Source organism: Chrysochloris asiatica, unplaced genomic scaffold (assembly GCF_000296735.1).
Source record: "Chrysochloris asiatica unplaced genomic scaffold, ChrAsi1.0 scaffold00004, whole genome shotgun sequence".
Classification (NCBI taxonomy): Eukaryota; Metazoa; Chordata; class Mammalia; order Afrosoricida; family Chrysochloridae; genus Chrysochloris; species Chrysochloris asiatica.
The window spans coordinates 1,156,869-1,172,534 of NW_006408522.1; the positions used below are offsets into that span (position 1 = coordinate 1,156,869).

Genomic DNA, 15,666 nt, shown 5'->3' on the forward strand with positions numbered 1-15,666 from the left:
TATAGTCTCAGAGGCCCCTTTTGGCTCTAACAAAAGGCCAAAACACCTAAGTGATCACCAAGGTCCACAAATCCTGAAACAGGAAATAGGCCAAAAGTTGATTGTGAGGAAAACCATCCTAGCTTGTTTATTCCTACTCTTCAGTGAGAAACCAGAGTTTTTGAAGGCCACTGATCAAGTTCTCTTTGTGAAAAAGGAAGGCAGAAGGTGTAAGCTTCAATTTTCTCATTTGTAAAATTTGCTCATTCAACAAAGGAGAGGTGTGTGAATCTACATGTCTTACTTTAAAATATACATATAGGTCTAGAGGCTTTAGAATAAAGCAGATTTGGATTAAAACTCCAGCTCTGGCACTTACTGGCTATAAGTAATCAAGTTAAGTTAGCCTGTGTGGGACTCAGTTTCTTTATCTATAAAATGGGACTGTAAAGCTGGACTTTAGAGCTGCCTTGCCTGATAGTACATTGTGCAGTAATAAAAACACTCTGCTCTAGCATAGTGGTTACGAATTAGGCTGTGAACCACAGGGTTCGACACTACCAGCTGTTCCATGTGAGAAAGATGAGGCTTTCTGCTCCCATAAAGATTTACAGCCTCGGAAACCCTGTACAGGGTCACTATGAGTCGGAACCGACTCTACAGCACATCACAATAACAACAATGTGATTGAAGAACCGGAGTTTAAATTTCATTTCATTTTAACAACACAAAATTTAATAGCCACATGTGGGTAGTGACTACCTTATTAGATAAGGCTGACTTAAAGACTGCTGTCATGTGACTAAATAAATCACTTGTAAACTAGAACATACTAAGTTCTGAGGGAGAAAATAATGAATGAAAACATGAGGATGGAAATGCATGGCTATAGGATGATCCTATTAATCAAGATATTAAACAAACAAGTCTAGGATAGCTTCACATCAAGAAATGGAGGCACAAAAATAAACAGAGAGATACAGACATAGATACCAATTTTAGAAGGAAGTAATGGGATTAAGAATACTACTAGAAAGGTTCCCTTAAATATACACAGTGAATGGTTAATAGACGGCAGTTTTGTGTTCTTCACAAATGTTCTGGCAAGCAGATCAAAGGAGAGTTGTTTAAGGCAACGTAGGTTTTTATAACCTTGTGTCCAGTGCAGACTGCACGTCCCATGAGCAAGCCCTTACTCCTAACAAACATTCAGCTCTAACTGGGCAGCCACCCCCGCACAGCTGCAGGGCCCTCCCCCGGACCCTTAGGGAGCTGCCCACCCAGTACCCAGAATGAAGCACAGCAGAGGTAGCAGGACGCACCCTGCTGGGGCATGAAGGCACCAAAGTGCCCTGGGGCTCCCAGGCGGGCGGGCTGGCAGGGGCTGGGCCTGGGAGTGCCCACTGGTCTCTGCTGGCAGCCAGCCTATGTCACAGCCCGACAGGAAACGAGGAGAAGACAACACCGGGGCTGCGTGGAAATCCCCACCGGGCTCCACGCCGGGAGTGTGACTCAGCAGGGCCGGCCAGCGAGCTGCCCTCACACACCCCCGGGGCCAGGACGTAGAGGGGCCACCACCTTATCATTCAGACTGAAACACATCAGTTTTTCAACATTATTATGTTACAGATACAATTGTCCTGCCTGAAGACATGCCAGACAGAATCCGACACCTTAGGGAGGACTCCAACAGCAAAATCCACTTTCACTAAAGGGAAGGTCTGAGTACAAGTTCTGACTCAGTCACTATGCTCAAGAAACCCACATAGCTTTTCCAGGTTACCTGTGCAATAAAGGGGTACCTAAGCAGAGAGCCCCATCCTCCATGAGGCATCGCAGGCCAGTCCATGGCACCTTCTCCCATCCCTCAGTGTCTACCTGTCTCCTCTGGATCAGCCCACTGGCACTGACTAGTCTTTGTGTTCAGATATTAATCTCCCTCAACATGGACTAAAGAGCTCTGGTACCGTAGTGGTTATGCATCGGGCTGCAAACCGCAAGGTCAGCAGTTCAAAACTACCAGCTGTTCCGTGGGAGAAAGATGAGGCGTTCTGCTCCCGGAAAGATTTTATAATCTCAAAAAACCTATACAGGGTCACTAAGAGTCGGCACTGACTACATGGCACACAGCCACCACCAACATGGATTATTCACTAAGCCTCCCCTACTGAAAAGCGAGACCTTGAATTTCTACAGTGAGTCTGATACCAAAAAGGGGTCTCAGAGATAGCTGATATATTGATCCAGAGAGACAGCTTCAAAGCTTGTAAGATTCTCACCACCTCTGTCCATGCACAGTCATGTTAAGGCGCTCAGAGCAAAGCCTATCCCACATTCTTTTACTTTCTGTTGCAAAGCACCCAGTGGTGTGGCGCTGTGGGTTAATGTACTGGACTGCAAGGTTGGTTTGAACTGCAAGGTTGGTGGTTCAGGCTCACCAGCGGCTCCTCAGAAACCTTATCTATACAGAGTCACTGTGAGTCAGGACCGACTTGATGCCACTTAAAAACAAGGGTTCAGTGACTGTTGTTTTTGTTAAGTGTCATGGAGTTGGTTTTGACTCATAGTGACCCTGTGTAGGGTTTCCAAGGAGCAGCTGGTGAGCCTGAACCACTGACCTTGCAGTTCAAACTGACCTTGTAGTCCAGTGCTTTATCCCACAGCGCCATACCAGGACTTGTTGTTGTTAAGTGCTGTCGAGTCAGTTCCAACCCACAGTGACCCTGTATAGGGTTTCTAAGGAGAAGCTTGTGAGTTTGAACCGCCAACCTTGCACTTCAAACTGACCTTGTTGTCCAGCGCATTAACCCACTGCGCCACACCAGGCCTAGCTAACCAAAAAGACACAATACTTTTTTTTGTTTTTAAAGACCAGGGGGAGGGACAACTCTTTGAAATCCCTTAAAAACAAACAAAACCAATCTCCATTATTTCATATTAAACCCACCAATTTGCTTTGACTTTTTACTTTCAGAAGCTTTCTAAGGTAATTTTATCTGTGGACTATAAGCTTCTTACAAAATAATCTATCTGCCCCTTTGCTCTGAGTGTGTATTGGTATGAACTTGATGGATGTCTTAGACAGCACTAATGCTCTTCCCACCCCACAGAGCCATCCTTAATCAGGGCCCTCTCTCACCCTCAACTCTCATCTTTCTCATGTGGAGTACACTGGTGGTACTGAACAGCCAACTTTGCGGTTAGCAGCTGAGAACTTTAACCACTGTGCCACCAAGGCTTCTTGCATGTAAAGGTGTTCCATAAATACTATCTGCTATAGTGTAGTGGTTGCGAATCAGGCTGTGAACCGCAAGGTCCACAGTTCAAAACTACCAGCTGCTCCGCAGGAGAAAGATGAGGCTTTCTGCTCCCGTAAAGATTTATAGCCTTTGGAAACCCTGTTCAGGGTCGCTATGGGTCGGAACCAACTCAATAGCACTTAACAACAACAACATACTATGAAAAAGAGTTCTGGTGTGGCTCTGTGGGCTAATGCGTCAGACTACAAAGTCATTTGAACTGCAAGGTCAGTGGTTCAATCTCCCCAGCTGCTCCTTGGAAACCTTATACAGGGTCGCTAGGGTGGGAATCAACTCAATGGCACTTAACAACAACAACGATATACTATGAACATTACTCATTTATATGGAGTGTATATGCTAGAAACGTCTGCACTGGCATAAGAGCTACTTGGTGCATGCTCTGTGCTAGACACTGTATGAGACACCGATTCCTGAGCTCAGGGGGACACAACGACTAAATGTTACGGAATGTTAAAGAACAGGAATCTGGCTGCGGACCCCAAGGAAGGTATCAGAGGGCAACACTTGAGTTGAGGCTCAAATGACTGCTCAGAAAAACAACATTTTTACCCCGCACAATGGGGATAAAAGCACCCTCAGCTCTGTACATCATAGCAGTTGTCGTCAAGCCAAACACAACTTATGGGAGCCTCATGTATATCAGAGATCTGTGCTCTGTAAGGGTTTCAATGACTGATTTTTCAGAAGGAGATTGCCAGGTCTTTCTTCTGAGGTACCTATCGGTACACTCACGTCCAACCTGCAAATCAGCAGCCAGGCATGTTAACCATCTGCACCATACAGACACTCCTGGCTTGGTAAATTATCACTGTGTTGGGGAGCACAAAGCCTGACCTGGATGTTTGGCAATAGCAAATCCTTTGTTGGGTAAAAACCTCCTAGGAAAATGTATCTTCTAAGCAAAGCTCCATTATAGGTGCTTTCTGGGACTTAGTTATGCTGTTTTAGTGATAATATAACTTTGTTGTTGCTGTTAAGTGCCAGTAAGTCCGTTCCGACTCACAGCAACCCAGTATAGGGTTTCCAAGGAGCGGATATGAGTTTGAACTGCCAACCTTGTGGTTCAAACCAACCTTGTGGTCCAGTGTTTTATCCTCCAAATACTGGTCTGAAATAAAGGTGCTGGCTCCACCCCCACCCTCACTTGATGATGGATATTACATGTTTGGCAAATATCAGAATCAACAGAAACCAAATAAAATAAGAAGTACAACCAATTGGCAGAAGATACAATCACCCTGCTTTACTGTAACCCTGGCAAGGAATGCTCTTAAGAGGAAGACTGATCATGTTCTCACTTACGCTACCCAGCCTTCTCTTGGCCCAATCTCAGACAGGCTTACACCAATTACTCAGGAATACCTGTGATGCACCTGTCTTTCTCCTAACCCCAGCATCCCACCACATACAAAGTCAACGCTCAACATTAGTTTGTTGAAGGGATTTCAGACTCTTAATAAGGAATAACCCACTAACCCATTGCCATCAAGTTGGTTCCAACTCACAGCAACCTTAGAGGACAGAGCAGAGCTGCCCATATGGGGTTTCTAAGGGTGTCATCTTTAACGAAGCACACTGCCACACCTTTCACTCATGGAGCTGCTGGTGGGTTTGAACTGCTGACCTTTTGGTTAGCAGTCAAGTGCTTAGCCACTCACTGCTTCACTAGGGCTCCATCCTACCTTATACGTTATTGCTAAAGTATCACCCCTAGATCACATTTCCAGGTATTTATTAAGTTAACGGCAGCTTTCCAAAAAAACTAAAAACCCCACTCAACAGACCATGTCTCTCTCATGTTTGGAGGGATTTCCAGCAGGAAGGGAAACTGTCTCACACCCATCAGAGTCTCAAGCCCGGCACCACCTGCTCAAACCTCACTTGGGGACCAGGTGACTTCCTAGTGATCAAAAAGAGGCAGCTGCTCTGGACAGAAGCAGAAGGCCTGAAATTGAGGGCTGATCCCACCACCTGCTTTGGGGCACATGGTTCCTCTTTTGTAACATGAAGGAATTAGACATATGAGCTGTGAGGCCCCTGCTGGTTCTGATAGCAAGTTCTGGTCTACCTTCCCATCTGGTTCTTCCTTGGCAAAAACCAGGGAAGAGGGCAGTGCAGAACAAAACACACAGGTTTGAGGCCAAGAGACCTGAGTATGTACCCTGATCAGTACTTTCAGCCTAGGAGAACCCCAAGAACTCTGTGGACTGACTCACTCCCAGGGTGCTGTGAAATACCGCATTCAAAGTAGATGGTTATTCCTTCCAGGTTGCCTGAGGGCTACGTCTTAAGGAGGCGACCTTCCAAAAAAATGACACAGAGGGGCATCCCGACAAATGACTGTCTCTATGTGCAGTTCAGTGCTAGGGAGCTGAAGAGCCCGAGAGTGATGAGAACTGGGTGGGGTAGTCCAGAGTGGCTTCCTGGAGGAAGTGAGTGTGGGGGTTTCCAGGCTGCTTGCAGCTTTTTTTTTTTTCAAGATAAACATTGCATTTTCCACTTTCTCACCTCCTGACCTTCACCTGCAAACCTGATATTTCAAAGGTCACAAAGCAAAAAGCTGGCCAGGTAGTTTCCCAATGATTGAAAACAGCAGTGTACTTTCTACATGCCTACTAGGTATGCCAAGGGTCCTAGTGGCACAATAGTTAAAGCGCTCAGTTGCTAACTAAAAAGTTAGTGGTTCAAACCCATCCAGGGTTATGCAGGAAAAAAGATATGGCAGTCTGCTCCTGTAAAGACTGGTGGTGGTGATGTGCTGCGGAGTCGATTACAACTCATAGGGAGCAACCCTGCATAGGGTTTCTGAGACTAAATCTTTACTGGAGTTTTGAAAGCCTCATCTTTCTCCCATGGAACGGCTGGTAGTTTCGAACTGCTGACCTTGAAGTTAGCAGCCTGACTCGTAACCACTAGGAAACACTATGGAGCAATTCTCCTCTGTCATACAGGGTTTCTATATAGAGTAAGTTCAACAACAGATATGCCATCAACAAGGGCCTTCCTCACTTCTTAAAGCTGAGTTTACTGCCTTCATTCATCCGTGTTCACTGGAAACACTCCTCTTCACTGTCTATCTAGGTCCTACTAAACCAGCAAGAACCCACTCAAACCCCATAAACACCAAGGACTACTCCCAACACATATCTACTTCTCTTCTGATTTCTGGGACAAGTTACTGTGAAGACGAACCTCCGAACTCGTGAGTAACCCTAACTGGAACATTCACTACAGCCTCTCTTTACTATGAGCTTGTCCAGCCACACCCTCGCTTGGCACATCATGGTCACTATCACGGCAATGCCTACACAATCCCAGGACAGGGACCCAAACGTTCAAACAAGTTCCTTGCCTGAGGCCACACAGTTTGTCTGCTGGGAGATTTCTAAACTGCCTTGTCTGGCAAAGACCTGTTCTAGGGTCAAAATGGATCTGCAGGTGCAGCCTAGGGCATAGACCACACCTAGGCTTTGCCCACCCTGTGGCGATGCACCTGGCAAGCTGTTCCTTGAAGACTTCACACCCTTGCTGAAGGTAGCCAGTCATCGGCTGCTGATGTATCTGGGAGCTTCTTATGGGCTATACCTACCATTACCATCTCCATGTCCCTGGCACCTGGTGAGACACTTGACAACTATTAGTGCTTAAAAAGAAAGAAAAAAGGCTAGCTGAATTGAACTGAATAGGAGAAGTCAGCAGAAGACAATCAGACTCTACCAGGTGCACATCTATTTTTTCTGTATGTCTGATTCCGCTTACCTCAGGGCTTCAGAACCTTCTATTTCTTCATCATCTACCTCTTCTCCTGGAGAACTCCCTTCTCCTCCTTTGGACTCCAGCTCCAATGTCACATCCTTGGGGAAGTCTGCCTTCCATGAGTCGAATTTGGGAATCAAGTCTTTCTTACAGCTTCCTGAGTCCCTGGACTGCTCAGTCACTGACTATCTACAGCCATACCTTTGTGGTTGCCGGATCCCCCAGACAGGCACAATGGCTTTATTCACCTCAGTATTCAGAGGCTGTCACTGTGCAAGCTGTCAATAAAATATGCAGAGTGACTGAATGAGTTACTGCTGTTAAATCTCATTTCAGCCCCAGCATCACTCAGAGGGATGGCTGAACAGATGTTATCATCTCCCTCGATGAGGAAACCATGGCTCAGAAAGCATAGTCTCTCACCTGGGGCCAGGGGCACAGGCAAGACAGTGATGAAGTACCCCAAAGAAGGCCATGACTTTTCTTGTAAAGTGCTTAACTGCTTCTGCAGGCACTCAAGAGCAGCTTAGTTCCAGGAATCTGAAGTTGTGTCTTTGGCATCAAACACAGCTCTGAACACACAGATGCTGACTGATTTGGTACCCAAGGAGATGGTGACAGCAATTAAGTGACCTCAAAAGTGGAGCCCAAACAACTTGCTTTCTGTGCTTTCTGTTTAGAGTCACATTTCCATCAGAGTAGATTCTGACAGGAGACTGTGTCCTGTTCGCAATTTGATTCTATTCCAGCAGGTCTGGTCTGAGAACACAGCTAAGTGCTGGTGAGATACAAAGAAACCGATGGGTTCAGGTGAGACTTCAATTCTGTGGGAGAAAAGAAGACTTCCCTATTGTCTATCTTCTAGGTAATGATGTGTGATAAACGGCTTCTGTAGGGACTCAAGAGCAGCTTTTGTTCCAGTCGTTTGAAGTTTTGTCTGTGCAACTTGGCAAACATTTGTTTGAGAGCCAAGGGAGAGCGCTGTTCCAGAGTCAGGTCTGACCCCAAATGGCCGAGTGACTCTAGGCAATTCAATGGCCCTGTGGACATCATAAGGAGTCCTGGGAGCACTGTGGGCTCAGCACTGGGCTGCTAACTGCAATGTCAAGAGTTCAAACCCACTAGCTGCTTCATGGGAGAAAGATGAGGCTATCTGCTCCCATAAAGATTTACAGTCTCAGAAACCTTATATAGGGGTCACTATGAGCAGAAATTGACTGAAAGGCAGCAGGTGTGGCTTTGGTGGACATCGAAGGTTTTGACACAGTAGAGAGTCTGTGACAATGAGGGGACCCCTCCGTGGAGTGGGCCAATACAAGATCAACAATAATGGACTCAAATATGCCAAGCATCATGAACATGGCTCAGGACTTGGCAACATTTCTTTCTGTTATATACAAGGTCTCCTTGAGTCAGGGCTGACTCAGTGGCAAGTAACAATAGCAACAATAACATGGCACCTTGGGAGGGACAGTGCCCACCCTATCTTCCTCACAGGGCTGTGGCCAGGTTCAAATGAGGCGGCAGGTGTGAACAGTTCTGTGTGAGCCACAGGCAGAAATTAGATGTTTGGTCTAATTTACAAGGCCACTCCTACACCTCCACAGGCCTGGCACAGGCTGGCAACGCAGAAGGTGCTCCCTGGGGGCTGACTGTTGACAGCTTTGTCCATGGAAGCCAGGGTCACTTTACAGGAAACTGCACTTACCTGCCCAGTGTGCTCAAGACAAGAAAGAGTGCGGGCCTCTCACAACCCCTGGATTAGATCAAGGCTGGGGCCAGCAGGTGAAAGAGAAAAGAGAAAATTAACACAAAGTTAGGTTCCCTTGGGCTGAAGTTATATCTTTGCACGTCACTAGCTGTGTGACCCGAAGCAAGTGCCTTAACCACTCTGGACCTCGATTTTGATGAACTGTGAAACAGTGATAATCTCCCCTCTAGGTCAATGTCTGAATCTAATTATAAAAAATAAAAATAAAGGATGCTACTGAAAAATAGTATTAAGTCCTTGAGTGGGGATAGGACGGGAAGGGCCACCCAACATGACATATGTAGTTCATTAAAGGCAGCTTGTCCCTTGCCCCCCAGTGAGGAAGCCTGTCTGGGTGGGACCGTGTAGAGAGGCCAGGCTGGTGCCAAGCATAACCGTAGGCAGCAGTGGAAAGTGTGTCAGAGAGTGTGAGCGAGAGAGTGACCCCTCCAGCACTGAGGAGACCGAAAGGTGGATGGGCTCTAAGGCAGGTGAGGCAACATCACGTCCCTTCTCTCCAAAACCACTGCCTTCTCTCTGAGCAGACACACGAACTGCTTCTCAGCTGGCGCTCAAGAAGCTGAACACAGAAAGAACATCTCAAAAGCCACCAGAAGGGCAATTGCTGTCACTTTCCTACCTCCTACCTGGTCCCAACTAACCTCAATCTGAGGGTAGACATATTGTCAACAAATATAATAAACATTCAGAACTTCAGAAAGAATCAGAACAAGATATTTTTAAGCACTTTCTATGCACTGTTCTAGGCACTATGGGGGGAAATGAGAGACACAGTTCCTGGCTTCAAAGAACGGTCTATCTTTAGAGACAAGAACTAGTGCATGTGAAACAGTTAGGAGCTCAAAAAGCTCCCGTTCTTAGGAGCCACAGAAGAATTTCTCTCATGTTCTAGTCTCTGAAAATACTGGATTTCTCCCCAGAAAGTTTTCTTGTTTGGGATTTTTTCAATTGTTGGCTATTTATGCTAACATTTTCAGAAGTCACCTTTCCCTGTTTCCTTTGGCTGCTAGGATGCTCAGAGTCAAATTTGCAGGCAGTCTCTAATACTCAAGTATATCATTAAGAAATATATTTTTAAGTAGATTAATACTACACAAAGCTACATTCATAAAGTATGATATTGACATGAGGACAGATATCTAGATCAATAGTAAAGAACTCAAGAGTCCAGAAATAGCCCTTTATTTTTATGGTCAATTAATTTCTGACAGGGGTATCAAGACAGTTTAGTGGGATAAGAATAGTCTTTTCAAATGGTGCTTGGGCAACTGGATAATCAAAACGGAGCAAAAAGTTAAACCTAAGAACTAAAACATTAACACCCTGAGAAGAAAACCTAAGAACTCTTCATTAACACGGGATTAGGCAATGACTCCTTACCTATGACATCAAAATCACAAGCAGCAAATGAAAACAATTGTGAACTTTATCAACGTTAAGAACTTTTGTACTCCAAAGGACACCATTAAAAAAGTGGAAAGATGCTCTGTGTGTGTGTGTATATATAAATATAAATATAAATGTAAATATATAAATATATAAATAAATATATATATATATAAACAGAGTGCAGAGGGGGCACGGAGTCTTGGTGTGGCGCTGTGGGCTAATGTGCCACACTGCAAAGCCGTTTGAACTGTAGAGTCAGCAGTTCAAGTTCACCAGCTGCTCCTAGGAAACCCTATACAGGGTCTCTATGGATCAGAATCGACTCGACGGCACTTAACAATAACAGAGGGGGCACAGTCACTGTGACCTCCTAGACGTAACCCAATACATTGCAGGATTGGTTTACTGGGTTTGAAGATTTAGAACCACAGATTTATGGAACAACTCTGTCAACTGGCACAACATCAACTATGAAGTTTATGTTCTACACCCTAGTACAGTAAGGAGCATCTAGGGTCTTTTGAGCTTTCAAGTGACCATCTAAGATACAAACTATTGGCCTCTATTCATCTAGAACAAAAGAAAATGAGGAAACCAAAGACTCAAAGAAGAGACTGGTCCACAGAACTAATAGCCCACACAGCTATGGTTCCTTCTAAACTAGGTGGTGAGCATCTACCAGGCTACCACCAACTGTTCTGACACAATACAAGGTCCTGAATAGAAATGGGACAAAAATGTAGGACAAAATTCAAATTCCTAAAAAAAGGCCATACTTAATGGACTAATGTCAACTATGCGAGCCCCTGAGTCAATCACCATGAGGCAGCCTTTGAACTTGGAACTGAAGCTACTTCTGGAGGCCATTTTTTTAGCCAAATAATAGATTGGCTTGTAAACAATAACATTTGTGGGTAATGTGATTCTTTCAATAATGAACTACAAGAGAGCAAATGATCAAAATTTACCCCAAAGAAAAATCATAAGGCAGGGAGAGGAAGAGAAGCTAGTTCAATGGAAACAGAACTCACAGAATGTAAACCAAGAGAATGATGTCACATTGTGAAAACTGTAATCAGTGTCACCAAGCAATCTGTGTAAAAGTTGTTACACGGGAACCCAATTTGCAGTGTAAACTTTCACTTAAACACGTTTTTGTTGCTTTTTTTTAAAAAAAAAAAAAGGAAGTGAAGAGACAACCCAAGAATGGGAGAATATATTTGCAAATTATACATCTAATAAGGGAACTTGTATTCAGAATGACAAAAAAAGTCATAACTCAACAAAAAGAAAACCCAATTTAAAAATGGGTGAAAGATTTGTAAACATTTTCCCAAAGTTACATAAGTGACCAGTAAACACGTGAAAAGATTCTCAACATCATTAGACGCTGCTGTTGTTAAGTGCCGTCAAGACAGTTCTGACTCATAGTGACCCTGTATAGGGTTTCCAAGGAGCCACAGATGGGTTTGAACCGCTGACCTTGTGGTCCACCAAGAGTTCCATTAGACATTAAGGAAATGAAAATCAAAACCATAATGAGACACCACTTGACTCCCATTGGTGGTGGTGGTTTACGGTTCCTACTCATTGTGACCCTGTAGAGTGTTTCTGAGGCTATAAATCTTTACGGGAGAAGAAAAGTTCATCTTTCTCCCTCAGAGTGATTGAGAGATTCAAACTGCTGGACTAGCAGTTAGCAGTCCAGCTCGTAACCCACTCTGCTACTAGAACTCACACTAGGAAGGCTAAAATAAAGAAGACAGGCAGCAGCAAGTGTTGGAGATGAGACAGAAAAACTGGAACCCTCACACATTGCTGATGGGGTTGTTAAAATGGGGCAGCTACTCTGAAAAACAACTGGCACTTCCTCTTACATTGAACATAAAGTTATCCAAGGACCCAGCAATTCCACTCCAAGGTATCTACCCAAAAGAAATGAAAATTTAGACTTACACTTGAATGCTCATAGTAACATTATCCATACCAGGGGCTTTCAGAGGGTTTGTGGAAAAATGGAATGAAAATATAAAGGAATTTTCCACACACTTTTTAAAGCCCCCTTATAATAGCAAAACATTGGAAACCACCCAAATGCCCATCAACTGATGAATGCATAAACAAAATGTAGTATCTCCAAACAATGGAATATTGTGTTGTTGGTTGTTAAGTGCTGTCGCATTGGTTCTGACTCATAGGGTTGTGAACCACAAGGTTGGCCATTCAAACCCACCAGATGCTCCTTGGAAACCCTGTACAGGGTCACTGTTGTGTTGGAACCAACCCATGGAACTTAACAACATAGGGTCTCTGAGGAGCAATTGGTGAGTTTGAACCAGCGATCTTTTGGTCCAGAGCTTATCCTACAGTGCCACACTAGGACTCTAATGGCATATTGTTCACCCATAAAAAGGAATGGAGTACTGACACACACGATCTCACGGATGAACCTTGAAAACATAATGAATGTAGGTGAACGAGACCAGTCACAATAAGGCCACATATTATAGGATTACATTTTTATGATTGTCCAGAATAGGGGTTGCCAGAGACTGTGGAGTTGGGGGATGGGATTCCTCTGGGGGACAATGAAAACATTCTGGAATTAAGATGGGTGAACAACATTGTGAATATACTAAAAGCATTGAATTATACACTTTGAAGAGTTGATTTTATGATATGTGACTTATATGCCAATAAGATTGCTATTTTTAAGTTGATTAAGTGTGGTGGTGTTGGTTGTGTGCTGTTGAGTTGGTTCCGACTCACAGTGGCCCTATATGAGGTTTCTGAGGCTGCAACTCTACCCAGGAGTAGAAAGCCTCATCTTTCCTTCCATAGAGCGACTAGTGGATGTGAACTGCTGATCTTGCAGTTAGCAGCCCACTACACTACTTGTTGTTTTTGTTGTTTAGTGCCATGAAGTCGGTTCTGACTCATAGTGGCCCTGTATAGAGTTTCCAAGGAGCAGCTGGTAGGTTTGAACTGCCGACCTTGTGGTTCACAGTCCAGTGCTGACTCTACAGCTCCATGCCAGGGGTCCACTCCGCTACCAGAGCTCCTTTAGATAAAGTTTCCAGTTATGTCAAAGTAACTTAGCAATGCTGGCTTCCTGATTCTGACACATGGTAGCATGAGGCCCTGATGGCTCAGCAGGAGGGAGACAACAGCCTCATGTGCAGTCACTCCCCATCTGTCCATGGGGACCCCTGTGCTGCTCTGATGCTGTACAGGACTTGGTAGAGCTTCCAGATGAAGGCAGACTAGGAAAAAAGGCTGCCAACCTAGTTCCAACCACCAGCCAATCAAACTCCTGCAGTTCACAAGGGTATCTGTTCCATCTGTCAGAATGAGTCGGGGGCCACCACCACCATGGTAACTTAGGAGTTAACACTGAGGGAAATCTGAGGGAAGGGTAGATGGGGGCCTCTCTGTATTCTCTTTGGAATGTTTCTGTAAATCTAAACGCATTCCAAAATAAAACGTTGATTTAAAAAAAAAAAAAAAAAGTTGACCTTTAGAGCTGTTGTTGCTATGTGCCATGGAGTTGGTTCCGACCCATAGCGACCCTGTACAGGGTTTCCGAGGCTGTAAATCTTTACAGGAGCAGAAAGCCTCATCTTTCTCCTGCCGAACAGCTGGTAGTTTCAAACTGATGACCCTGAGGTTAGCAGCCCGATCCATAACCACTACGCTACCTGAGCTCCTTTTTAGAGCTACTATCTAGTTATTTCATTAGGCTCACATGACTGTCATGTGCTGCCCCCACCCCTTCTGGACCATACGGTGCTCAGAGGCAGGAGGCAAACATCACATACAACCAGGGCAGCCCATGCAGGGTTGGGCATCACAGACACTCGATGAACACCCATGGAGGGTCTGAACTTATCACAACAAACCCTCACATCTGTGCAGCATAGAACCACCCTCTCTCTCTCCTTCACGCCTCACTACTTGTGAGGTAAGCACCATTACCACAGCCACGTCCTGTTAACCCCATATCACAGCCTTCTATCTCTAGCTACAGAAACACTTCTGTTTCACCAAACCCCCCTCCTCTAAATCCCTATTCCCAATACATCCTGCTGTGGGTCACTGGAAAACTAGATGAGCATCTCTTACCTTCCCCTCCCTGGCAAAAGTCCAGTGCCGTACACCTCTACCTGCTGATGTGTCCCTCTATCCCAACTAGCAAAGTACTCCAAGGGCAGAGACGGTATTGTTTGTCCCTACACCCCAGGGTCTCACAGACACATGCTCAAGCAATGAATGCGTTAAGGTACTTCATTAACCGACGACACCACTATTACCATCATTCCTAAATGAAACACGCTGATTTCCAGCAGAGAACCCTCTGGAACACAAACGCTCTTCTGGGCCATCTCACTGCTGCATGGACATTGTGCATGGCCTGGGGTTTGGCTTTTTGAAAAGCTCTGAGCTGGTTTCCCACTCTGACCGATCTGGGAGCATAGGATATCTTCTAGTTATCCGGAGACTCAGGGGGCTTGGAACTGGGCCAGGGAAGAGCAGGCTTTGCACGCTGCATCAAGCTTCAGGCAGCCAGTCTCTGCTTCCTGTGGGGCCACGGCCCGCTGACATCACTGAGAAGCTGGGGTACCCAGGGGGCACATGGGTGTTGCAACTGCAGGCAGCATGCAGGGTCATGAGAAGTTCAGCTCTGGGGTTTTCTCAGTCCATTGGGTTTTACTCATCCCCTGTCCATTAAGCGTGTCCCCCCTCCCTTTTCTTTGTGTACATGTGTGTTTTAATTATTCGATGGCTCTTGGCTTACTTTCCTAACCCCACATTAACATTTCTCACTGCTACCAAGAAGCAGAAACGAGGCATTCCACCCACTGGAAAGCAGTCAAAGAGGTCAGAGAGGATTCCAGCTCTGAGTGAGAACCCTCAGGGACAACAGTCGGCTTCTCATCAGAAAGAGGGTGTACAGCAGAAGTCCTCAGCAACCTGTGGCCCACCCCACCCCGACCCATTTTACAGATAAGGGGCCTGAGGCCAAGAGGGCTAGATAGTGACTTACACAGTCACACAGCTGTAAAATGGAGCAAAAAATGACTCAATTTTTCAAAGCTGCTACCACAAAGCATTTTTTTCAGTCCAGGCAAACATTCCACACAAAAAGTATTCCCACACACAGAGAATTTTACACTGGAAATCATGTCTTACAAACTCACAAGCCATGGGAATTTTCTCACCAGCAAGCATTAAAAAAAAAAAATACCGAAAACACATATTCATCCCATGTGTTCACTCAACAAGTATTTATGACGTGACTGCTCTCTAACAGGCCCCGTGCTAGGCTCTGGGGACATGAAGGCCAGTAAGATCTGGTCCCTCTGCCATCAAGAAGAACCTGACTCTGAGATGCGACTGGCCCCTGGAAAATGAGCCTCCTTCAAAATAAGTCTTAATGGAGGGAACATT

General features: G+C 45.2%; 1 protein-coding gene across 2 annotated transcripts in view; it reads right to left on the reverse strand.

Moving 5' to 3' along the window:
* SMAD3 (SMAD family member 3) overlaps positions 1 to 15,666 on the reverse strand; it is a 160,447-nt gene that overhangs the window by 83,516 nt on the left and 61,265 nt on the right. Inside the window, exon 3 of one of the 2 annotated variants that reach the window (XM_006831508.1) lies at positions 12,772 to 12,794. The exons of the other annotated variant lie outside the window; for it this stretch is intronic. Within the exon in view, the coding sequence (XP_006831571.1) occupies positions 12,772 to 12,794 (23 nt within the window). The remainder of the gene's footprint in view (positions 1 to 12,771; positions 12,795 to 15,666) is intronic. 2 annotated transcript variants of the gene reach the window in all.